Raw genomic sequence first — 25,924 nt, forward strand, 5'->3', positions numbered from 1 at the left:
AGTTTAAGTGTGCAGTTAGCCTGTCTCTTCAGATTCATTCCAGTAACAGATGAAAACAGCCTCTTCTAGTTTTGGCTGAGAATTCCAAGCAAATCTAACAGAGGTTACATTTTGTTTCGACAAACAGAGGTCCTATGAAGGCACATGAAAGTGTTTCAATTCTGAAGACTTGTAACTTGTGAAAACAACAATATGCACCAAATCTGTGTGTGTGTGTTGGGGGGGGGGGGGGGGGGGCGGGGGAGAGAGAGAGAGAGAGAGAGAGACAGAGCAACGTATTCACTGGGGAGCTTTGCTCATGTAAAACGAGCAGATTTGACCTAATGCTGACAAGCAACTTATGCAAGAATAAACTGTGTGTGGAGTTTGCACATTCTCCCTGCATCTGCATGGGTTTCCTCCGGTGCTCCAGTTTCCTCCCACAGTCCAAAAATCTGTTGGTTAGGTGGATTGGCCGTGCTAGATTGACCCTCGTGTCAGGGGGATTAGCAAGGTAAATATATGGGGTTACGGGGATAGGGCATGGGTGGGATTGTGGTCCGTGCAGGTTTGATGGACTGAATGGCCTCCTTCTGCACTGTGGGGATACTATGAAAGACAAAAAAAACTTCAGCAATGTTATAAAAAATTAATTTATGAAATATTTTTCTGATTCTTGGTTTCTCTCAACTATAAAATACTATTTTTTTAATCCCTTCTTTGTTGAAATTATTTGTAGTTCCTCTACTTTAACTCATTTTCCCCTCAGGTCCTAGATGTAACATTCTTTCCTACGATCTTCCTCTCTCCCCAAGAATCTTCAGCTTTCCCCTAGAATCTTCAGCTTTTTAACGAGACCCTGACATCACTCAATTTCCGATTTACCTTGTCCTCTTTTATTCTTTGCCAACTATCTGACAATCTGCACTAAGTTTTGGCACCACACACACAGTTCTCAATAAACAGATTATGCACCAAATGTCAAACCAGGCGTCCAGAGCCATTTCTTGTCACACTCCAAAGCGTAGTTCTGTAGTTTGAATTAATTGATTTACCCATCCAGGTTCATAATTTATGGGCATAATTCTTTTTAATTGAGACGGTCTTTGCTCATAGCTCTAATTAACCAAAGTAAATGTTATCAAAACAGACTAGTAAACTAGGAGGGGTAAAAAGAACCCTAAAAAAACTAATTGAGACAAAATGTGGTTAGAAACATTCAAAGAGAATTCACACCACATATTCTGAATCATTGTCACAAAGTGACATCATTATTTCTTAAGAACAACAAAACCAGATCAGTAGGGTTTTATCCAAGGCCAGCACCTGCAGAATTTTCCCAGCTAATTTTCCCAAAGCTCCAGCTAATGCTTAATTCTCCAGAATACATATTCTGTGTGACCTGCATATGCTGCTCTGTGTCATCCATTACCTTAAAACACAATGGAATCTATTCAACAGAGTCACAATGCTAAACTGAGGGGGTTGGGTGGGGAGATAAAATAGAACATTTACTTACAAAACAACTGGAGAATCTGATAAATTTACACAGATTATGTAGTAAAATGTCACAGGGGAATCAAAACCTCGCAACAGCCAAGACTCTCAAATAAAGACAAGATGGTCTGGACAATTGCCAAAAGTCAATATAGCACTTACAAAGCAAAAATTGACATTTTAGGCTAAGAATGCTTTTTAATTTCCTACTTGCACAAATCAATTGTTCTAAATTACCATTTCAACAGTACAAGATATATAAAGCACTAGCCAGCAGCTAACAAGCAACCCAGTTATTATCACCTATCAAAGGATTTATAAATTCACACATTAAGATTCAAAAGTCTGCCTATATCTGTCATTGACTGATAACAGGATAACTAACCAATTTAAATGAAGTCATGTAACAAACTTTAATTTGAACTGACTGCAACTGCTATTACCGACAGGCCGGGATTTTCTGGCCCTAGTGTGGCGGTTTCACCAGACACGGCGAGCCAGCCAAATGTCCATTGTCTTCGGCAGGAACGGAAGGTCCCACTGGAGGAAGAGGCCAGGAAATTCTGGGATGAATTAGCATTTAACAGTCTGGAAAATCTGCTCAATCACCATCAAATATACCTCAGACGTTGACAGTACAGTTCATAGAATCCTACAATGCAGAAAGAGACCATTCGGCCTGTCGAGTCTGCACCGACCACAATCCCATTCCTGTCACCACATGTATTTACCCTGCTAATCCCCCTGACACTAGGGTCAACTTAGCATGGCCAATCAGCCTAACCCGCACATCTTTGGACTGTGGGAGGAAACCACGCAGACACGGGGCGAATGTGCAAACTCCACACAGACAGTAACCTGAGGTCAGAATTGAATCCGGGTCCCTGGCACTATGAGGCAGCAGTGCTAACTACTGTGCCACCCCTTGTTAAAAGCTTCTGTGCCAACATTAACTGTGAGCTTATCCTTTTAACCTTGTAGAAAGGATGACGTGTATGCTAGTAGAAAAGGCAACAAGATTCAAAGAGATATTCATACCATACTTCTATTTCCAAAAATTGGTAGTTAAAATTTATTAGTCACAAGTAGGCTTATATTAACACTGCAATGAAGTTACTGTGAAAATCCCCTCGTCGCCAGACTCTGGCGCCTGCTTGGGTACACTGAGGGTGAATTTAGCATGACCAATGCACTTAATCGGCAGATCTTTAGGACTGTGGGGGAGGAAACGGAGCACCCGGAGGATACCCATGCAGACACAGGGAGAACGTGCAAACACCACACGGTGACCCAAGCCTGGAATCGAATCCAGGTCCTTGGCACTGAAAGGCAGCTAACCACTGCGCCACCCTGTACTATCCGGTATGGATGGTACATGTAGATTTGCACAATTAAGTCCAAATCAGTGAGAAAAATGAGACAAAAGAACTTGCATATTTGAGTGCTAATAGGTCCAGATGTATAAGGTAAAATTAGATGTACTGAAATTGCATGTCCAGATTGGGCATTGAACCCTAGAAATCACCCCATTGGAGGAAAAATGAGGATACCCGAGGCAATATTTAGTCTCAAGTAAAAAGAGAAATTAGGCCACAGAAAATCCTGCTTACAAATAATGGAAATGTTTATAAGATAGATAAGTGATAAAATATGCTATAATCATGTAACATAGGAAGCAATTGAGTGATTTATTTTACTATTATGATCATCCGTGGTTGAGCATGAGGCACTTTCTTCAGATAGATGAAACAGATTTCTGGCCATACAATCAGCTTAAACAAAACAGTTTTATCTTAATAAGGATTTCTACAAGCAGCACAGTGGAAGTTGAGATTTGTAAACAGAATTGGGCTGAGGAACAAAGTAGGATAGTAATAAGCACCAACCAAATGTACCTCCAACTACACACAATTGTCACTACTATTATTGACTTTTGAATTCTCAGTTAATTCTAACTCAGCAGGTATGGTTTTACATTAGGCTTTAGGGTACCAAAACCATGGAAGAACTTGGCCTTCTTTCATAAGACCAATATGTTTCATTCTGTGACATTTAATCTGACATACTATTACATTTTATCGTTTTCCAATTCTTCTGGTGCCCAAACAAGATAGATTTGAGTGCAAAATGGAACCTAAAATCTTGCAAGTTCTTCAGATGGTTCATCACATTAAAGCTGCACAGATGGGTACGATAGTAAATTGTAAAAAGAGGATATGGAGTCTGCAAAAAGCCACAGATAGATGGAGTATAATGTGGGAAAGTGAGATTTTCCACACTGGCAGGAAGAATAGAAGAACAGAATATAATTTAAATGGAGAAACTGCAGAATGCTGCAAGTCCAGAGGCTCTGGGCATCCTGGGTACCTGAAACAAAAAATGTTGGCACGTATATGCAGCAAATTATTAGGAAGGCTAATGGAAAGTTGGCCTTTATTGCAAAGGGGATGGGGAAATAAAAGTAAGGAAATCTTTCTACAAGTGTACTGAGCATTGGTGAAACCATGCCTGTGTACAGTTTTGGTCTCCTTACTAAAGGATATGCTTGCTTTGGGAAATGTTCAGAGATTCACCAGATTGATTCTTGGGATGAAGGTGCTGTCTTATGAAGAAAGGTTGAGCAACCCTATACTCATTGGAGTTTAGAAAAAGAAAAGGTGTTATCGAAACAAAAGATTTTGAGGGTGCTTGACAGGGTAGGTGCTGCCGATGTCACTTCTCATGGGGAAATCTAGAACTAAGGGTCACAGTTTAAAAAGGAGTTTCCCATTTAAGACATAAATGAGAAAGAACTTTTTATCTCAGGAGGTTGTTACTCTTTGGAATTCACATCCATAGCCAGCAGTAAAGGCTGAGTCATAGAACATATTTAAGCCCAAGTTAAACAGATTTTTAATGGACAAGGGAGTCAAGGGTTATGGGGACAGGCAAGAAAGTAGCATTAAGGCCACAATCAGAGCAGCCATGATCGTATTGAACAACAGAGCAGGCTTAATGTGTTGAATGGCCTACTCACCCCTAATTCTCATGATGTAATGATCTTACACAGACCAAAAAATTCCCAGCTTCAATTATCAGCCTGTGTCAATTGCTCAGGCAGCAAAAGAGGTGTTACAGTTGACCTCTCCTTATCTAGCTTGGAAGGATGAAAATTTCCAACTACTTATGCATACTCAGTAATTCCTGTAGTACATGTGCATACATGAGCATCAGCAAATGACAGGACTGGCACCTTCCACAGTCAAATACCCCTTTTGGTACTAATAGCCAAGATTAAACATGAATGATAACGGCTTGTACTCTGTAAAGAGTCAATTCCATCAAGGCAGGAGAAGGGATAAAATTTGCATAGTGTCATGTTCCAGTATATTCTGAACATCAAGCTAATTTTCATCTGATGAATTGAACCAACTCCTGTCAAGGGGGAACAAAAGGAACCTCTCAAACTGATAGTGACTCAATGCCCTTTCTGGAAACGGATTCAGAAAGGTATTATCAATTGAATAGATCTTTCAAATACAAGATACTGGCTGTCTCAAACCCTCAAGGTGTGAAATCCATAACACAGGATGCAAAATTGACTTAACCACTCACCTTATTTGGAAAAGGACTTTGGACTTATAAAAGGTCATGCGATGAGACAGCCATGTTTTTGTTTGCTTTTAATATTGAGCAAGAAGCTGTTTGCAGACACAGTTCCATCAGAAAGCCATCAAACTAGCTGCAAGTCATCTAAGCAGTCATGGTAAAAAAAACAGCAATATATTGAAAGTGGAAGAAAAACACCACCAATCTATTCCAACTTTGAGTTTACCTGAGAACCAACCTCCTGGAAATTTGACTAATAGAAACCTTGCTGCTGAGAATCATCTACTCCACAAGATAGATCTTCACTTCAACTAAACCATCAACTCATCTAAGAAACTACAGTCCTGCCATGAAAGAGGCTGATGTTTTATCTTTATCTGCATCTAACCTTTGTGTGTGAGATAACCTGGGTAAGACCAGTGAGTGAGACATCGCATTTTAAATATTTGGGGTTAAGTATCTGATAATGAACTTCCTTTATTTTAGAATTCACAAAAAAACTTGCTGCTGGAATTATTTAATTGGAACAATCACTGAGGGTATGAAAAAACGTCCTATTACACAAACATATTGGTCACGGAAAGTGAAAGGCAACACATAAATTCTGTCCATGACAATAAAAGAACCTAGGAAAGGTAGAAAAAATAGACAGATCTTCCACTCAGACACTGATCAACAAAAAGGCATATTGGCTTTTTGTTTTGTAAGTTCATAGTTTTGTATGCAAAAACCATTTTCATTCTGAAACCTGTTTACACCAGACAGTGAAAGAATGGTGAAGTGAAAGAATGGTTACCACAAGAACTAGATGTAGTTTGCAAGGGAATTATGCAATTTCCATGGCTTTAATTTTATCCATAACCACCTTTACTACTGAATCGTGCAAAACATTCATGATAAATTTAAGTTTTGCAGTAGAACAGCAGACATGGAATCCACATGAAAGCACATGAAAGGTTTGAAATAACATAGCCTGGAAGTATTTGTGGCACAATACTTGTGCACATCACAATGTTACAATTTCACAAGATAGGCGGTAGTTGCTGAACCCAACAACATATGAAAGTTAAAACGTGTAATTTTTTAAAAGGTACAACACATAACCAAGGTACCTGAGAAATTAGTAAGGGAGGCTCATGTCCCAGAGATTTTAGCTTGCATATTCCAGTATAAAATCAGACTAAGAAAAAAATAGGTTGATCTCTTTGGCCAAATCGTCAATCTACATCACGTGGAATTGACTGTGAGCTGGGAAAGCTGATGCAACACGTGCCCACCTCAGATAGATTTTAATGATTTTGAGTGTAGGGAGGTCATGCATGTCATTTCTCCTGACATCCTGATGCATGGACATTATATTGTGAAAAGACATAATATGTAAATGACACCCATTAAATGGGTATCCAAAATTCCTAGGCTAAAATAAATATATTAAAAGTGTTAAGGACACAATAAAGTTAAGGGAAATGCAATTGTCATTCCAAAATCATTTCTCCCTTTTTGAATTGTGTGTTTTTTTAAACCTGCTGACATCTAGATTCACCCACGCCATTTTGGAAAATGTTTTAATTTCTCCCCCAGCATCATCACTACCATTCATTCGAAGGGATATGCAAGAGAAAGATCTTCAGCGATGCAGGCAAGTCTGGTTGCATTATACTCATCCACTGGAACCTGCATTTATGGACAGAAGTGATATATATCACATCATCAGCTGATTAGCACATGTAGAATTCCCAAAGGAAGTTGGAATGCCCCACTAGCCATATTATGGGATACCTTCTCAGGGGTAATTATATCAGTGATACTGCATAAAAAGAGGAATGACAGGGTCATCAACAGCTAGCACACCCCGGTTAGACAAACCATCAGCGCACCAACAATCTGGTTTGAAACCCTGGCACAGTCCATGGGAAAATTGTATTTAGCTAATCCTTCTCTGACTGTTAATGTGGTGTGGGGAGGGGAGGAATGAGAAATAAAAGAGTGAGAACAAGAGGCCTTGAAAACAGAAAGGTTGCAAGAGCAGTCAGATGTGTTAAAGGAAAAGCAGACACCTTTTATTGAGGTGAAGGGATTAGAAATACTGTAAAATAGAAGTAATCTGATTTAACCCACTCTCACTAGTGTGATGGGCTCTTTGCACCATTACAAGGAGGCAAGTTGTAATATTTACATTTTTTAAAAGTCAAATTATAATTACTCTATATGTTTACCGATTGTGAAATAGAATTGTCACCTAGGTTTTATCAGTGATTAAGCACTTTATGTTATAGCCAATAGAAGGAGATACTGGACACAGAGTCAACTCCAAAAATGCAAGGCACTTAAGACCACTTAAGGGAACAACCACTGTACCACAGAAGGTACCCATCAATAGCAGAGTGGAATTGTAACATGTGCATAAATCTGGAGATGGCCAGATGTTTACTTGTATCAGCACTGCATATGATGTAATTTGTCATCTTAATAGGAACCAAAAAGATCAAAATATTTTACATATTTACTTCTTCTATAATTTCTTCTTTAGGTTCTTCATCAGAGCCATCACTGGCAGTGTCAGCACTAGAACTATCTTCATCATAACCTTCAAGAGCTTTAAGGTCTTCGGCATCAATAATTCCAAGTATATCATTTTCTTCCACTTCCCGCATGTTACCAATTTCTTCATCAGAAGAAGTGTCATTAGTCCCATCCAGCTGTGGGATGGTTGATGTCTCAACCTTGGATCGTTGTTCCTCTGAAGCTGCAGCAACCATTAACAATGTCTCATTTACCTAAATAATAAAATCAGAATTTAATTCACCAAAGCAAATAATAACCAACTTGTAAAGCAATAAAATCTTGATTAAACTCAAGATCTCCAACCTGGTTTAAAATAGCCTGAATAGGTCCTTGTGAGAGTTTGAAAACAAAGACCTGACTGTAGAAATTACTAAACTGACATTCAATAACTTATTTTTTGGGGGGTAAAAAGAGAAATTGTCTTCATGGATTTTTGGTCATTTCTAAAGATTCATTTTATGGGAATTTGAGAGAGAAAAACACAAAGCCCCGAGGAGAAAATCCTCCAGAAAAATCAGCAAAATACCAACTTAGAAACATGCAGAATCCTTGAAGACTACTGCTGATCATTTATTCCTGAAACCTTGTTGTTTGGCAAACAGACGTTCATCTTACAGAGGTCAAACACCAACTCTCTGTGACCTCCTCTCCTTGGGCCACAACCCCATCATTGCTCAACAAGCCAAACGGCATGGACTCATCCTTTGGATATCTTCTCCCTCCCCTTCCCATACATCCCCAACAGACTCCAAACATAAAGCCCCACAGCCTGCTTCTTCGCAAGATCCACATACAGGACAGCCCAGGTAGTCCCATTATTTTAACCCCACAGAACCTATTTCCTTCTATCTCAACTACTTTTTCTAACTTGGCCACTTTCTTCTGGCTTACATCTGGACCTTTTCCGCACCATCTTCCACTTAAACAGTTTCTTGGCACTAACCATCTCCTTTTTGGAGTGGACAGCCAGTCCCACTGCAACTTCATCCGTCACCAGGTGGTTTCTTCCTTGAACAGAGGATAAATCAGACCTCAACCACCACCACCTATAGCTGGCTGAATTTGTTCTTCTGACTATTCTCACTTCCTTCAAATAAAAGGTGAAGCTATAGGAATCTGTGCAGGCTCTGGCAATGTCTGTCTTTCGATGGATAGATGGAACATCCATTATTCCAGTCCTGCTAAGGTCCCCTATCCTCACCTCACTTTCCAGTACATTGATGACTGTATCTATGCCACTTCCTGCTCTGGCCACAAACTGGAAAATTCCATCAATTTGGTTTCAAAATTCCACCCCACTTTCATCTTGAGTCTCAACATCTATCTATTCCTTTTCCCCAACTTTTCCAGCTCCTTTTGAGGATAGTTGATCCACCAGTATATATTAAGCTCACCCACAGCTACCTTGATTACACTTCCTCTCACCCCACTTCCTGCAAAGACACTATTCCACTCTCTAGTTTCTCAATCTCTTTCGCATCTGTTCTGATGATGACACCTTCCATCCTATTTCTTCTGATGTTATTTCCCTTTTCCTCAAACAGTGTTGCTCCTTCACCATGGTTGTCAGGGTCCTTGACTGTGTTTCATTTCCCATACATCTGTTCTCAACCTTCTCTATTCCAGAAACACAAAAGAATCTCTCTTCTCTTTACCTTCCACTTTGCCAGCCTCCATTTTCAACAGATCAAGCTCTGCAATTTGCACCAACTCCAACCTGATGCTAATGCCAAACACAACATCATCTCTCCTCCCCTTTCAGCATTCCAAAGGGACCATTCTCTTCTGGGGCAGGATTCCACCATCAAAAAGGTCAATGGGGAATACATGCCCAATGTTGGCTGCCCTGCAGCCAGTTTATGATCCATATTGTTAATTTGCTGGAGGCAGGACTTCTGCACTGCACTTGGGAGATCCCCTCAGAGAGTTATTAGCCAGTCTGATTAGTTGGCCACTCTGGTCCCAGCAACGTCACTGGGAGTGGTGGCCTCTGCTGAGACTACACCTCGTCCCACATGTCTAAGTGCTGGACGCTGAGTACAAATGTAAGCATGGGGGACATGCGGCAAGGTCATGAGGGAAGATCCTGGAGAGAAGAAGTGGGTGGGTTTATGTTGGAAAGTTTGCACGGATTGGAAAACTGCACCAGGGGACGCACACCTTGGGGGACAGGGTCCAATCACAAAAGGGAACGAGTCTTGGACGTATACCCCTCCCATTCAACCTATCCCATCTGAGGCCCAAAGCAGGCTAACCTGCCAGGCTCCTCTCTATTCCTCCCTCCAGCCTCAGTATTCTGGCAGGGTGGGAAACCACCCATAAGTACCCAATAACTGGTCACAATGGCTTCAGCTGGGGCGAGATCAGGATGGGGGAGGCAGTGGGAAAACCACCCAGTGAATTTTTACAGGCCGCCTGCCTACAAATTCATGGATTCCTGAATGCACTCTTCAATCTCCCCCAAAACCTGTTCCTCTTCCCACGTTACATTCCTATGCAAGCACAAGAGATGCAACCTCTGTCCTTTCACCTCCTCCCTTCCCATCGTCCAGGGCTCCAAACATCCCTTTCAGATGAAACAGCAGTATACTATACTGCAATTGCTTTTCACATGCTGTCCCTTCTACATTCAGGAGACAGAAAGCAAATTGGGTAATTGTTTTGCCGAATATATCCATTCAATCCACAAGTGCGATCTTGTGCTTCTAATTGCTTGCTATTTTAAGTCTCAGTTCCATTTCTATTCTGATCTCAGCCTCCTACATTGTGGCAAAGCTCGGCAAGTGCATTAACAAAACTTGGCACTGAGCCACTTAAGGAGATATCAGGGTAAATTACCCAAGCTTGATTAAAGTGGTACATTTTAAGAAGCATCTTAAAATCTCAGTTGCTCAACCAGGAATCAACGCAGATCAGTCAGCAAAGAGGATATGGGTGAATCGGAATAGGTGCAAGTTGGGATATGACAGGTATTGGAGAATCTCAAGTTTAAGGACGGTAAAATGTAGGATGCCAGATAAGAGTGCACTGCAATAGTTAAGTTTAAAGGTAACAAAGGAAATGTGAGGGTTTCAGCAGCTTTGCATTGAGTCTTGTGTTAGATTCACAAAAGTGAGAGTGGGAGACAGATATGTGGTTGAGAGCTTGAATAACATCCTTCGGCATTCAAACAGTTCATCACCACCTTCTTTTGCCTTGCACACTCATCTCTTTCGGTCTAAAGCTAAGCCAGACTGTTTGCAATCTACGGGTCATGTTTGAACCCCAAGATAAGCTCCCAACTTCAGTGTCCAGGATTAATGCGAAACAATTAGTTACCTCTTTTTTGCTGAGTTTGTATTTTTAAGCAGATAGAAACATACATAATACACAACAGAACATTGCCTTTAAATTTTCAAGTCTTTCAGTATTTATTTTTCTTGGCACTCTTACCTGGGGTGCAAACTGTTGAATTACACACTGCTCAGAAACACAACGCGGTATGCTTGTTCCTTCGTTTTGTTCAGAAGCTTGATTGTGTGCAATGAGTGTACGTGCCAAAGGAACTCTATCTGAATCTTGAATTAACAGATGTGGAGTCTGCCCTGTGGCTGCTTGTTCTTCTGCAGACTGTTCTAGATGAGTTGGCTGTGTGGATACTACATGCTGCTGTGTTAATGTTCCTGTATTTGCTACGGGCTGTCTCTGAATAACAATAGGTGGCCCTGACTGTACCCCTATCCCAGAGTGTTGTACCCCCATCCCAGAGTGTTGTAAAACTACCTGTTTCACTGGACCCTGTTGTTGAATGTATATATGCCTTGACATACCAGGCTGCTGCAGAACAGACTGATTAGCTATGTCAAAAGATTGGTTTGTCAGCAACTGATGTGAGGAAACTTGACCCGAATTGGATTGTTGAAGTGTGGGTGCTTGGTCTTGGGAAGACTGGCTTGGAATGGCATGTGCCTGACTAGAAACTGAGTTTTGCTGGATAAGAGCTGTCTGCCCTGTAACTGTATTTACTTGGTGAATGAAATGATGAACAGGCTGCTGGAAATATTTTTGGCCTGCAGCAGTTTGGGTTACCATTACTGGTACATTGACCTTATACATATGACCTAGAAAGGACAAAGATTGAGGAGAATCAACGACAACATTTGAGGGCAGAATAGGAATAGAAAATACAGTAGCAATTATAGCACAACAGGCTGGATACAATTCTAACAGCAAAAGCAATCTCTCAAAAGTATGCAAAATAGTATAACATTATCTCAACATTTTACCCAAGGCATGTCAATCTACTGATCATTGCCTTCCTGGAGCAATAGGGTAGATTGTGAGAGCTTTCAATAGTAGGAATAAAGCAAGAATATTATTCATAACTAGATGAATAAAAGCACTACACAATGATAATAAAATTGGTCAAATAAACAAGGAGTAACAGCAGTGATAAAAATGAATTTTCATTCTATTGAAAAATAAGATTTAAAAAGGAGAAAACTGTATTCTATTGAATGCATTGGTATAAAAAAAGAGGAATACAAAATACTTACCTGAAGCAGTCTGTAAGGTAACTCCAGCAGGAACCTGGATTGGAAGACCAATACCAGAAGGTAATGCAAGAGTAGTTGTAGTTCCCGAAGCATTCTATGAGAATAATACAATATAACTATTTACAACAAAGTCTAACAGTTAAAAACAGTAATGTTTGTTAACTCATAACTTTCTGACTGGCCTTCAGACCTGTCCAAAGCACCAATTTCCATATCCCATACACAAACTATGTCAGTATGGCAACTCTAGATCTGAGTGGACTTCTGGTGGCAGGTCTCCGGGAAGAAAGATTGAGCGCCATCACCATAGGAAAGTAATATAGTAGAAGGCCACCTTACCCAGTGGGAGATTAAATATATAATCTATATATTTTTATGTGATGGTTTAATTACAGGTACGAGTGTGCTTTGCACTGGAAATAATTCTCCTTCAAAATGATAATTAACTGGAAACACACCGATTTGAAATGTGATGCTTTAACTGGAATTGTAGGAATTTATACTCCATTGTTCCCTTCTTAATCAATCCCATGGTCCTCCTTTGCTGAATTTTAAATTGCTCCCAATCCTCAGGTCTATTGCTTTTTTCTTGCCAATTTGTATGCTTCTTCCTTGAATCTGATACTATCTCTAATTTTCCTTATAAGCCACAATTCCCTTATCACTCTTGCACCAAACAGGAATAAACAACTTCTGGAGTTCATCTATTCGTTCTTTAAATGCCTGCCATTGCCTGGCCTTTCAGTAATGTTTCCCAGTCCATCATGGCCAATTCATGCCTCATGCCATCATAGTTACCTTTATTGAGATTCAGGACCCTGGTCTCAGAGTCAACTACATCATTATCCACCGTGACAAAGAATTCTACCATATTATGGTCACTCGTCCCCAAGGGTTCTCAACTAGATTGCCAACTAATCCTTTCTCATTGCACAATACCCAGTCCAGGATGGCTTGCTCCCTTGTTGGTTCCTCAACGTATTGCCCCAGAAAACCATCCTGTATGCACTCCAGAAAAAATTCCTCCTCTATCGTACCTGTGACTAAGTTGACTCTCCCAATCTATACGCAGATTAAAGTTACCCATAATCATAGATGTTCCTTTAACACATGCATCTCTGATTTCCTGTCTAATGTCTTTCCCAACATTACCACTACAGTTTGGTGGTCTGTATACCACCCCCACTTTTGTTTATTTGCCCCTTGTTTTTCTTAACTCGACCCATACAGATTCCACATCATCTATGCTAATATCTTTCGTCAATATCATCTTTAAGCAACAATGCAACTCCACCAACTTTTTCTTTGCGACTGTTCTTCCTAAACACTGAATAGCCCTCAATGTTTAGTTCCCATCCTTGCTCCCGTTGGAGCCACATCTTTGTAATGCCAACTATATTATACCCCTTTACATCTATCTGTGCAACTATTTCATCCATTTTGTTTCGAATGCTCTGAGCATTCAGGTACAAAACCTTAAGGGGGGCACTTTTAACATTTCTTTTCACTTTCCTACTATTTTTTTTTTACTCAGTCCTTATCTGACTCTGGTCCTTGATTTCTCCGCCTATCGCTTTCCTTATTCTCCTTACTGTCTTTTCCTCTTGTTCTTAATTCCCCCTGCTCTGAATCTTTGCAAAGGTTCCCCATCCCCCTGCCATATTTGTTTAAACCCTCCCCAACCACTCTAGCAAGTACCCCCCAAGGACATCAGTCCTGATCCTGCCCAGATATAACCCATCTAGTTTGTACAGGTCCCACCTCCCCCCGAACCGGTCCTAATGCCTTCGGAATCTGAAATTCTCCCCCTCACACCATCTTTTGTATCCATCCTATGTATCCTGCTGTTTCTACTGACTAGCACACGGCGCAGGTGGTAATCCTGAGATCACTACCTTTGAGGTCCTATTTTTCAGCTTGCGTCCTAGCTCCCTATATTCTTTTCGGACCTCATCCCTTTTTTACCTATGTCGTTTGTACCAACGTGTCCTACGACCACTGGCTATTCGCTCTCCCCCTTCAGAATGTCCTGCAGCCGCTCCAAGACAGCCTTGGCCCTAGCACCAGGGAGGCAACATACTATCCTGGGGTCTCATTTGTGGCCACAGAAACACCCATCTATTCTGCTTACAATTGATTCCCCTATAACTATTGCATTCCCACATTTTTTACTCCTCTCTACTGCAGCAGAACCAACCATGGTACAACAGATTTGGCTGTTGCTGTTTTCTCCTGAGAGGCCATTCCCCTCAACAATATCCACAATGGTACATCGGTTTTGCAGGGGAATAACCATAGGACATTTCTGCACTGCCTGCCTAACTCTCTTACTCTGCTTGGTTGTCATCCATTTCCTTCCTGCCTGTGGAGTTTGAGACTGCGAGCACCTCTTTATACGTACTATCCACGATACTTCCCGCCTTGCGGATGCTCCAGTGTGTCCAGCTGCCGCTCCAGCTCCAAAACACGGGCTTCCAGGAGCTGCAGCTGGAGACACTTCCTGCACACATGCTGGCCCCGGGCACTGGAAATGTTCCCGGCCTCCCACATGGAGCACGAAGAGCAAACCATGGCTTGGAGCTCTCTTGGCATGTCTTACCCTTTAATTTAAACTTTTGAAAATGTTTTGTTTCAGATTATATCCAATTCTCTAGGGTCCTTCTTTCCTGCTTCTCGTTCCTACCGAATACAACCTTTACAAACCCTTTAAACCAAAATAAAAATCCTCAAAAGAACTCTAATAAATTTATCAAACACTATTTTCCTTTTAGAAAGCCAATCTGCCTGATTATATAATTTTCTAAATGCCCTGCTACTATCTCCTTAATAACCGATTCTAGCATTTTCCCAATGACGGCTATTAAGCTAACTGGCCTTTGTTTCCTGCTTTCCGTCTCCCTCCATTCTTGCGTAGAGATTTTATATTTGCACATTGTGCATTTTGGCTGGAGCAGAAACTTTTAAGAGTCAAGGCAGGAAAAAAGTGTATTATTAATAGATGGAGTTCCAAGTCAGGATTGTGTGACTTGGAGGGGATTTTCCAGGTGGTGATGTTCTAGAAGGTAGAGGTCACAGGTTTGGAAGTTACTTCTAAAAAAGTCTTGTCAAGTTGCAGTGCATCTTGTAGATAGTGCACATTCACTCCATTACCAGCACACAGTGGCAACAATTAATGTTTAAAATGGTGGATAGAGTGCAATTCAAGTGGGCTCCATTGCATTGGATGGTGTTGAATTTCTTGTATGTTGTTGGAGCTGCACTCATCCAAGCAAGTGCGAAGTAGTCCATCGCATTCCTGACCTGTGCCTTGTAGATGATAAACAGACTTTGGGAAGTCAGGAGGTAATATACTCATCAAGGAATGCCCAGCATTTGAACTGCTCTTCTAGCCACAGTAGTTATATGAGTGTTTCAGAGAAGTTCTCTGGTCAACAGTGACCCCCTGGATGTTGATGATGGAGGATTCCGAGATGGCACCGCCATTGAACATCAATGGTAGACGGTTACAGATTGTGGACTGCTGGATGACTTTTTGTTTAAAAATCTACTGTATATTTCCAGCAGCCACAGTATTTTGCTGGTAGGTTTGTTCAGAATACTTTAAGTTAAGACACAGTCCTTCAGATTGTGTCACGCCAGTCCCTGCAGACTTTAGCAACTTTAGAAATCCTAGGAACTGCCAAACACTTCTATAATCACAGCAACTAACCTGCATTATTTATTAATATGACACTTACCAGTTCTGCAGATGTAAAATTCTGGACACATCTACCAGCAGGAATCACAATAGAAGCTGCAACAGAAATGAAAGTTTTGACTATCATGGGGAAAATTGGGACTTTAAACATTTTCCAGAATGTAGCAGTCGAATAAATCTAGCAAAATTGCTAATCTGCAATTTTAGCACTGTGGCAAAGAGGATAGCTAACCACAACAGGTTAAATCAATCTGAAATGGATTACTGAAGGACAGGTTCTGCTGATATTATTAGACCATCTTCTAGGATCTTGAAAAGGAAGGAAGCTTGTTTTAGAGGACCTAAAGGCTTAATTGCATGATTGACTTCACAAACATGGTCACACCAAAGCATGTAGAACATAGAACATAGAACATTACAGCGCAGAACAGGCCCTTCGGCCCACGATGTTGCACCGACCAGTTAAAAAAAAAACTGTGACCCTCCAACCTAAACCAATTTCTTTTCGTCCATGAACCTATCAACGGATCTCTTAAACGCCCCCAAACTAGGCGCATTTACTACTGATGCTGGCAGGGCATTCCAATCCCTCACCACCCTCTGGGTAAAGAACCTACCCCTGACATCGGTTCTATAACTACCCCCCCTCAATTTAAAGCCATGCCCCCTCGTGCTGGATTTCTCCATCAGAGGAAAAAGGCTATCACTATCCACCCTATCTAAACCTCTAATCATCTTATATGTTTCAATAAGATCCCCTCTTAGCCGCCGCCTTTCCAGCGAAAACAATCCCAAATCCCTCAGCCTCTCCTCATAGGATCTCCCCTCCATACCAGGCAACATCCTGGTAAACCTCCTCTGCACCCTCTCCAAAGCCTCCACATCCTTCCTGTAATGTGGGGACCAGAACTGCACACAGTACTCCAAGTGCGGCCGCACCAGAGTTGTGTACAGTTGCAACATAACGCTACGACTCCTAAATTCAATCCCCCTACCAATAAACGCCAAGACACCATATGCCTTCTTAACAACCTTATCTACTTGATTCCCAACTTTCAGGGATCTATGCACACATACACCTAGATCCCTCTGCTCCTCCACACTATTCAAAGTCCTCCCGTTAGCCCTATACTCAACACATCTGTTATTCCTACCAAAGTGAATTACCTCACACTTCTCCGCATTAAACTCCATCCGCCACCTCTCGGCCCAACTTTGCAACCTGTCTAAGTCTTCCTGCAAACTACGACACCCTTCCTCACTGTCTACCACACCACCGACTTTGGTGTCATCAGCAAATTTGCTAATCCACCCAACTATACCCTCATCCAGATCATTAATAAATATTACAAACAGCAGTGGCCCCAAAACAGATCCCTGAGGTACACCACTTGTAACCGCACTCCATGATGAATATTTACTATCAACCACCACCCTCTGTTTCCTATCCGCTAGCCAATTCCTGATCCAATTTCCTAGATCACCCCCAATCCCATACATCTGCATTTTCTGCAGAAGCCTACCATGGTGAACCTTATCAAACGCCTTACTAAAATCCATATATACCACGTCCACTGCCTTGCCCCCATCCACCTCCTTGGTCACTTTCTCAAAAAACTCAATAAGGTTAGTAAGGCACGACCTACCTGCCACAAAACCATGCTGACTATCACCTATCAATTCATTACTCTCCAAATAACTATAAATCCTATCCCTTATAATTTTTTCCAACATCTTGCCGACAACAGAAGTGAGACTCACCGGTCTATAATTCCCGGGGAAGTCTCTGTTCCCCTTCTTAAACAATGGGACAACATTCGCTAACCTCCAATCTTCTGGTACTATACCAGAGGCCAACGACGACCTGAAGATCAGAGCCAGAGGCTCTGCAATCACTTCTCTTGCCTCCCAGAGAATCCTTGGATAAATCCCATCCGGACCAGGGGATTTATCTATTTTCAGACCCTCCAGAATATCCTGCACATCCTCCTTATCAACTGTAATACTGTCTATTCTACTCCCTTGCAACCCAGTGTCCTCCTCAGCTATATTCATGTCCCCTTGCGTGAACACCGAAGAGAAATATTGGTTCAATGCTTCACCAATCTCCTCCGGTTCCACACATAACTTCCCTCTGCCATCTATAACTGGCCCTAAACTTGCCCTAACCAACCTTCTGTTCTTGACATACCTATAGAACGCCTTAGGATTCTCTTTAACCCTATCCGCCAAAGTCTTCTCATGTCCCCTTTTAGCCCTTCTAAGCTCGCTCTTCAACTCCCTCTTAGCCAATCTAAAGCTTTCTAGTGCACTACCCGAGTGCTCACGTCTCATCCGAACATAAGCCTCCTTTTTCTTTTTAACCAACAAAGAAACTTTTTTGGTGCACCACGGTTCCCTAGCCCTACCAATTCCTCCTTGCCTGACAGGGACATACCTATCACAGACTCGCAGTAGCTGCTCCTTGAAAAAACTCCACATGTCGGACGTTCCCAGTCCCTGTAATCTCCTAGTCCAACCTATGTTTCCTAATTCTCTCCTAATAGCCTCATAATTACCCTTCCCCCAGCTAAAACCACTGGCCCGAGGTTCATGCCTATCCCTTTCCATCACTAAGGTGAACGTAACCGAATTGTGGTCACTATCACCAAAATGCACACCAACTTCCAAGTCTAGCACCTGGTCTGGCTCATTTCCCAGCACCAGATCCAATATAGCCTCACCTCTAGTTGGCCTGTCTACATACTGAGTCAAAAAACCTTCCTGCACGCTTTGAACAAAAACTGACCCCTCTAACGAGCTAGAGCTATAACAATTCCAGTCAATATTAGTCAAGTTAAAATCCCCCATAACAATTGCCCTATTACTTTCACTCCTAAGCAGTTACTGCCTTGCTTGCAGTTTCTGGGCTTGTAGCTCTCATATACAAGACAGTGCATAAATATAGACAGGAAGATGCTGCTACTCAGCCCAAGGTAATTCAGACTCTCGAAGGATGTACAACTGTTGAGGAGGTATCAGACTATCCGTACTTAAAGTTAACCAGATGAGATGTATCTAAGAATACCGAGAGATGTGAGAGGGGAGGCACTGACAGTCTTAGACGTGAGGTGTGCCAGAGGACTAAAGAATTGCAAATATCGCACCCTTTTTCAAAAAAAGTGTAAAGATAAGCCCAGAAACTGCAAGCAAGGCAGTAACTTTGGTACAAAAACAGAAAATTCTGGAAAATCTCAGTACATTTGACAGAATCTGTGGAGAGGGAATAGAGCTAACGTTTCAAGTCTGGATGACCCTTCATCAGAGTTTCAGGTTCCAGCACCCACAGTAATTTGCTATTATATTTGTTTAACTTTGGTGGCGAGGAAACTTCTAGAAATAATAATTCAGGACCAAAATTAATCGTCACATGGACAAATGTGGGTTAATTAAAAGTCAGCGCGGATTTCTTTAGAGAAAATCACGTTTAGCGAACTTGGAACTTTTAAAGAAGGTAAAAGAGGGGGTTGATGAGAGCAATGCCGTTGACGTGGTGTACATGGGCTTCCAAGAGTGCAACACAACAGATGTAAGCAAAGTTATAGCGCATGGAATAAAAGAGAAAATGGCAACATTGAATAGATAATTAACCGAGTGACAGAAAAGAGAGTAAGGGTTAATGGATGTTTTTCAGGCTGGAGGAGGTTTGTACAACGGTGTTCCTCAGGAGTCAGTGTTAGGACCCTTGCTTTTCCTGATGTATATATTAATAACCTAAACACAATATGCAGATAATATGAAACTTGCAGACATTGTAAACTGCGAGGAAAATAGTGTAGAGCTGCAGTAGGACAAGAGCAAGTTGGTGGAATGGTTAGACAGGTGGCAGATGAAGTTCAATGTGGTCAAATTTAAGGTGATACATTTTGGTTGGAAGAACACAAAGAGACAATATAAAATAAAAAGTACAACACTAAAAGGGTGCAGGAACAGATAAACCTGGGTGAACGTGTGCATAAACCCAGATTAGACAGTATAATTATCATAAATTTCCTCTTCAGTTTGAAGGAAGCAGTTATACTTTAGACCTTCAGACAAAGTAGTGATATATGGTCTGCTTTGCTACGTCACTTGATTAAAGTACTAGACTGCCTCCAGTAGTAAACTTTCAGAGGAAGTGACAAGAAACCAAAGAGGTGAGAACATAAAAGTTTGCTCTGAAAAGGGACTGAACCTTCAATAATTTGGTCAATCCTCTTGAGATTCAAGTAGTGTTATTTATATAGACACCCTGATTCTATTAACTAAATAACAAGCTCTGAGGCAGTAGTTCGTTGTTCAGCAAAACAGAATTATGATGTTTCCCAGGGTGAAAGTCTTATATGATAGTAGCTAAGAACATGTTGCAAAAGACTGATCAAAAATCTAAAGCAATAGACTATTAATATAATCAGATTTTAATGACCTATGGTGTGCCATACAGATATCTGATTTTAAACAAATTTTCACACCTCCAGAACAAAACAAGATGCCTCACTGGGCTAATGCCTCTGACATTTTCTTCACAGCAGGACTTACACTGTGTAAGGAACAATCAATCTATTTTGTCCTGACAGGGGACTGCCTACACAAATAGAAAGAAAGCTAATCTATCTCCCTTTAAAATAAGCACTGATAGTCTAGACAAGAGTTTTTCTTACCCTCCACTCTGCACAAAGGACAAAACAACTTAGATTGCTGCTAAATAACCCTAGTTTAAATTTCTTCAATTATTTTACCTAGCTACAAATTCCAATTAATGGAAAAAGACGAAATCCTCATGTGGCACTTCACACTCCAAAAAAATTCGAGGAGTGCAAACCTGAGTGCATCTGACTGATAACTGGCACGATGATCCAATGGGAGACCTGGTCTGACCTCTTCAAACACAAACATGCTTTGCTTTTTTTCTGCCAAAATCATAGAAACATTAAAATTCGACCAGTAGTTCGACCCTTCGAGCTGCTCCGTCATTCATTTTGATCATTGAATTCAATATCCTGATCACCCCTTCCCCCCCCATATCTCTTGATCCCTTTAGCCCCTAGAGCTATATTTAATTTCTTCTTGGAATCAGACGTTTTAGCCTCAACTACATTCAGCGGTAACACATTCCACACATTCACCACCCTCTGGGTGAAGAAATTTCTCAGTTCTAAAAGGCTTACCCCTTATCCTCAAACTATGACCCCTAGTTCTGGACTCCCCCACTATTGGGAACATTCTTTCTGAATCTACCCTGTCTAACCCTGTTAGAATTTTAAGTTCCTGTGAGATCCCCTCTCACTCTTCTAAACTCCAGTGAATATAATCCTAACCCACTTAGTCTCTCCTCATATGATAGACCTGCCATCCCAGGAATCAGCCTGGTAAACCTTCGTTGTACTCCCTCTATAGCAAGGACATCCTTCCTCAGATAAGGACACCAAAACTGCACACAATACTCCAGGTGTGGCCTCACCATCGCCCTATACAACTACAGTAAAACATCTCCATCCCTAAACTCAAATCCTCTATGAAGGCCAACATACCATTTGCCTTCTTTACTGCCTGCAGTACCTGCCGCGTACTTTCAGTGACTGATGCACAAGGACTCCAAGATCTCATTGAATATCCACCTCTCTCAATTTACACCCATTAAAGTAATAATCTGTCTTCCTATTATTGTCATCCTTGTAGCTGGCTTCATTGTATCCTTCCCTTCATCTTAGAAAGAAGTCTCACAACACCCAGCTTTCAGAGCGCTGCTCCTTCATCAGATGAGTTATGAAGACTCACCTGATGAAGGAGCAGCGCTCCAAAAGCTTGTGATTCCAAATAAACCTGTTGGACTTTTGCCTAGTGTTGTGAGACTTCTTACTTTTCCCACTCCAGTCCAATGCTGGCATCTCCACATCATCCCTTCACCTTGTCACACGTCTCCCTGGAGCACTACTCACTCTAGCCCTGAATCACTGACTCCTTCCCCTTCAAAATAGCCATCATGAGCCCTCCACAAAATGCATACTTTGGACACCACCATCGTCAATTTTTTGCCCCATCAGCAAACCCCTATCCTTCCTGTGTCACCCTTACCCATTTCTCTTATAACTCACTGTGTTTCCAAAATTAGCTGCTTTACTTAATCACTTTCAATGTCGCAAATCAATTAAAAAGGGGTCGAGGAGTTATGCTGAGGTGTTATAATGTGGTGGCTACACCATATTTGGAGTGTTGTGTTTAATACCGATTACACAACAAGCAAGGGTGAGAGTACAGAGCAAAACGTATACAAAAATAATAAACTACAAAGTGAAATTAGACAACACACTAGAATCTAGAAAGTGAGTAGTTGGGACAAGAGGGTTAGAGAATCACTGAGACACACAAGGTATTTTGTGGTAGACAAATGGCAAAGAGCAACAAAACCTCTGACATTTTTTGGAGTATGTTGGTGCATCGGTTGTTTCACGGTGTCTCTGTTTTGCATGGCCACACACCTGCTACAACTTAATGGAGCCAACTTGTGCAGGGCCAGCATGAGAAGTTTCAGGAGCTGCAATTACACAGCTTAAAGGGAACATTGGTAATGAGTTGGAAAAGTAGAATATATATGGTAGGTCCATTCAAAAGTCTGATAACAGCAGGGAAGAAGCTGTTCTTGAGTCGGTTGATACGTGTTCTCAGACTTTTGTATCTTTTTCCTGACAGAAGGTGGTGGAAGAGAGCATGACCGGGGTGCGTGGGGTCCTTGATTAAACTAGCTGCTTTTCCAAGGCAGCGGGAAGTGTAGACGGAGTCAATGGATGGGAGACTGGTTTGCGTGATGAACTGGGCTACGTTCACAACCTTTTGTAGTTTCTTGCGGTCTTGGTCAGAGCAGGAGCCATGATACATCCGGAAAAGATGCTTTCTATGGTGCATCTGTAAAAATTGGTGAGAGCCGTAGCAAATAGCCGTAGCAAATTTCCTTAGTCTCTTGAGAAAGTAGAGGCATTGGCAGGCTTTCTTAACTGTTGTCAGCATGGAGGGACTGGAACAAGTTGTTGGTGATGTGGACACGTAGAAACTTGAAGCTCTCAACCATTTCCACTTCATCACCATTGATGTAGACAGGGTCATGACCTCCACTAGGCTTTCTGAAGTTGATGACTGTATCCTTTGTTTTACTGATACTGAGGGAGAGGTTATTGTCGTTGCACCATTTCACCAGATTCTCTATTTCTTTCCTGTACTCTGTCTCGTCTTGTTTGAGATCTGATATTGAGTTAATTGACTTCGTTTACAGTCAACACTACTCCAACACCCTCATGTCCCAGCTTTCCTCATTTATAATCTTTTAAATAAATTAACAAAAAAGGGGACAACTTAACAAAAGATCAAATGTATTAATAAAGGGGATAACCCCTTAAAGGGCACTGTAACTAAAGATCAAAACTACAAAAGGGAACTTACAAACATTAAATTAAAATGTGACTTCGGGGGTCAATAATGCACCCCAGTCATGGAAGACCTCAAATTGTGCCAGCGGACACCCCATGCTCCCTCTATAAGGACACCTGGCTGCGAACATAGCTATGGAAAAGGAGCAAACAGTCGGGTAAGACAACCCCCCATTCGCCTGCTACCTGGACCTGTTAATAGCCTATTTGACTAGGCACAGAAGCAGGCTCCTGTATACTGCACTCGCGTGCCAGTGAGAAGAGGACAGGATTAGAAACAGTCCCTCTAGATCAACAGTTCACTAACACAGTGACTGTTCTCAGACACAAAGAACCGGTAACAGAAGCGAGCCACACTCGCGAAATTCAAACCCCGGCATATCAGCATAATTGGTACAATGAAGAAAATTGCAGAAGGGAAAATCTTATTACACAAATTTTCAGCCCTTTTCATTATTTAAACAACTTTCAACGATACACATTACATTTAAGGAGTTTGGCCAAATGATAGAATGATCGATTGTGTGTGACTACTGCCACCTACAGCTAGCAACTCTCTTATTCTGATATTTCCTTTTCCACAGTAAGAGGTCTCACAACACCCAGGTTAAAGTCCAACAGGTTTATTTGGTAGCAAATACCATAAGCTTTCGGAGCACAGCTCCTTCGTCAGATGGAGTGGATATCTGTTCTCCAACAGGGCACAGACACACAAATCAAGTTACAGAATACTAATTAGAATGCAAATCTCTACAGCCAGCCAGGTCTTAAAGGTACAGACAACGTGGGTGGAGGGAGCATTCAACACAGGTTAAAGAGATGTGTATTGTCTCCAGACAGAACAGCTAGTGAGATTCTGCAAGATCAGGGGGAAAGCTGTGGGGGTTACTGATAATGTGACATAAATCCAACATCCCGGTTTAGGCCATCCTCATGTGTGCGGAACTTGGCTATCAGTTTCTGCTCAGCGACTCTGCGCTGTCGTGTGTTGTGAAGGCCGCCTTGGAGAACGCTTACCTGAAAATCCAAGGCTGAATGCCCGTGACTGCTGAAGTGCTCCCCCACAGGAAGAGAACAGTCTTGCCTGGTGATTGTCAAGCGGTGTTCATTCATCCGTTGTCGTAGCGTCTGCATGGTTTCCCCAATGTACCATGCCTCGGGACATCCTTTCCTGCAGCGTATCAGGTAGACAACGTTGGCCGAGTTGCAAGAGTAGGTACCGAGTACCTAGTAGATGGTGTTCTCACGTGAGATGATGGCATCCGTGTCGATGATCCGGCACGTCTTGCAGAAGTTACTGTGGCAGGGTTGTGTGGTGTCGTGGTCACTGTTCTCCTGAAGGCTGGGTAGTTTGCTGCGGACAATGGTCTGTTTGAGGTTGCGTGGTTGTTTGAAGGCAAGAGGTGGGGGTGTGGGGATGGCCTTGGCGAGATGTTCGTCTTCATCAATGACATGTTGAAGGCTCCAGAGGAGATGCCGTAGCTTCTCCGCTCCGGGGAAGTACTGGACGACTGTACTTCCCCGGAGCGGAGAAGCTACGGCATCTCCTCCGGCATCTCTGGCTGGATTTGCATTCTAATTAGTATTCTGTAACTTGATTTCTGTGACTGTGCACTGTTGGAGAACAGATATCCACTCCATCTGACGAAGGAGCTGTGCTCCGAAAGCTTATGGTATTTGCTACCAAATAAACCTGTTGGACTTTAACCTGGTGTTGTGAGACTTCTTACTGTGCTTACCCCAGTCCGGCATCTCCACATCATTTCCTTTTCCAGGCAGGGCAGGAGTGCCCTCAAACCCCACTGTGGAGATTCCCAGGTAAGGTACGCATGGCAATTGCCTGGGAAGTTCAAGCCTCCTTTGTCTCAATTGCCGTGCTCTGGCAACTATCTGAAAATGCAATTTAAATTAAAAACTTCCAGTGACAAAGGGATTACCCACCCCATGGGATTCTCTTTAGCAGGCTTTAACATCCAATGGGGTGTTCCCACCCTACTCCCATGGCATTCACCCACTCCCTCCAAAACTGGGTTTCCCCTCCACCTCCACCAAACTCCTGGCTTTAACTCCTATCAAGACCTTTTAAACTCAGCTGGACCTTCAACTTTCCTAGCTAGTGCCATAGGAAAATGGAATGTGACTTCCTTACATCCGACTGAGATGTACTTGATGCTAGGCCCTGGGGTTATACATCACTGCTTTGAATCTCACCCAGCCCAAGTTGGAAGGTTGGGCAAGATAGGATTGCAAGAGGTTTGAGGAAAAGAACTAGGAACGGAATAGCAATCCTGGCTCAATTAAATTGTTCTTGGGCAGCAAGTAAGCAGACCTGCTGATTCTGAGTATTGAACAATGCTATCGAATTGAATTGATTTATTGTCACATGTACTGGGATTCAGTGAAAAGTATTGTTTCTTGCGCACTATACAGACAAAACATACCGTTCATAAAGTACATAATGGAAAAGGTAAGGAGAGGATGCAGAATATAGTGTTGCAGTTACCGATAGGGTGAAGAGAAAGATCAGTTTAATGTGTGATAGCTACATTTAACCAATCATAACAATAATATAATATTTTAGTTCAGGGCTTGGGGCGGCACAGTGGTTAGTATTGCTGCCTCAG

General features: G+C 41.9%; 1 protein-coding gene across 1 annotated transcript in view; it reads right to left on the reverse strand.

Moving 5' to 3' along the window:
* Window positions 1-25,924, reverse strand: part of LOC144504904 (stonin-1-like) — an 83,952-nt gene that overhangs the window by 12,706 nt on the left and 45,322 nt on the right. The window contains exons 7-10 of the mRNA XM_078230653.1: window positions 15,902-15,957; window positions 12,165-12,258; window positions 11,062-11,729; window positions 7,572-7,841 (exon numbers count right to left, since the gene is read on the reverse strand). Of these exons, the coding sequence (XP_078086779.1) occupies window positions 7,572-7,841; window positions 11,062-11,729; window positions 12,165-12,258; window positions 15,902-15,957 (1,088 nt within the window). The remainder of the gene's footprint in view (window positions 1-7,571; window positions 7,842-11,061; window positions 11,730-12,164; window positions 12,259-15,901; window positions 15,958-25,924) is intronic.

This window comes from Mustelus asterias, chromosome 15 (assembly GCF_964213995.1).
Source record: "Mustelus asterias chromosome 15, sMusAst1.hap1.1, whole genome shotgun sequence".
Lineage (NCBI taxonomy): Eukaryota > Metazoa > Chordata > Chondrichthyes > Carcharhiniformes > Triakidae > Mustelus > Mustelus asterias.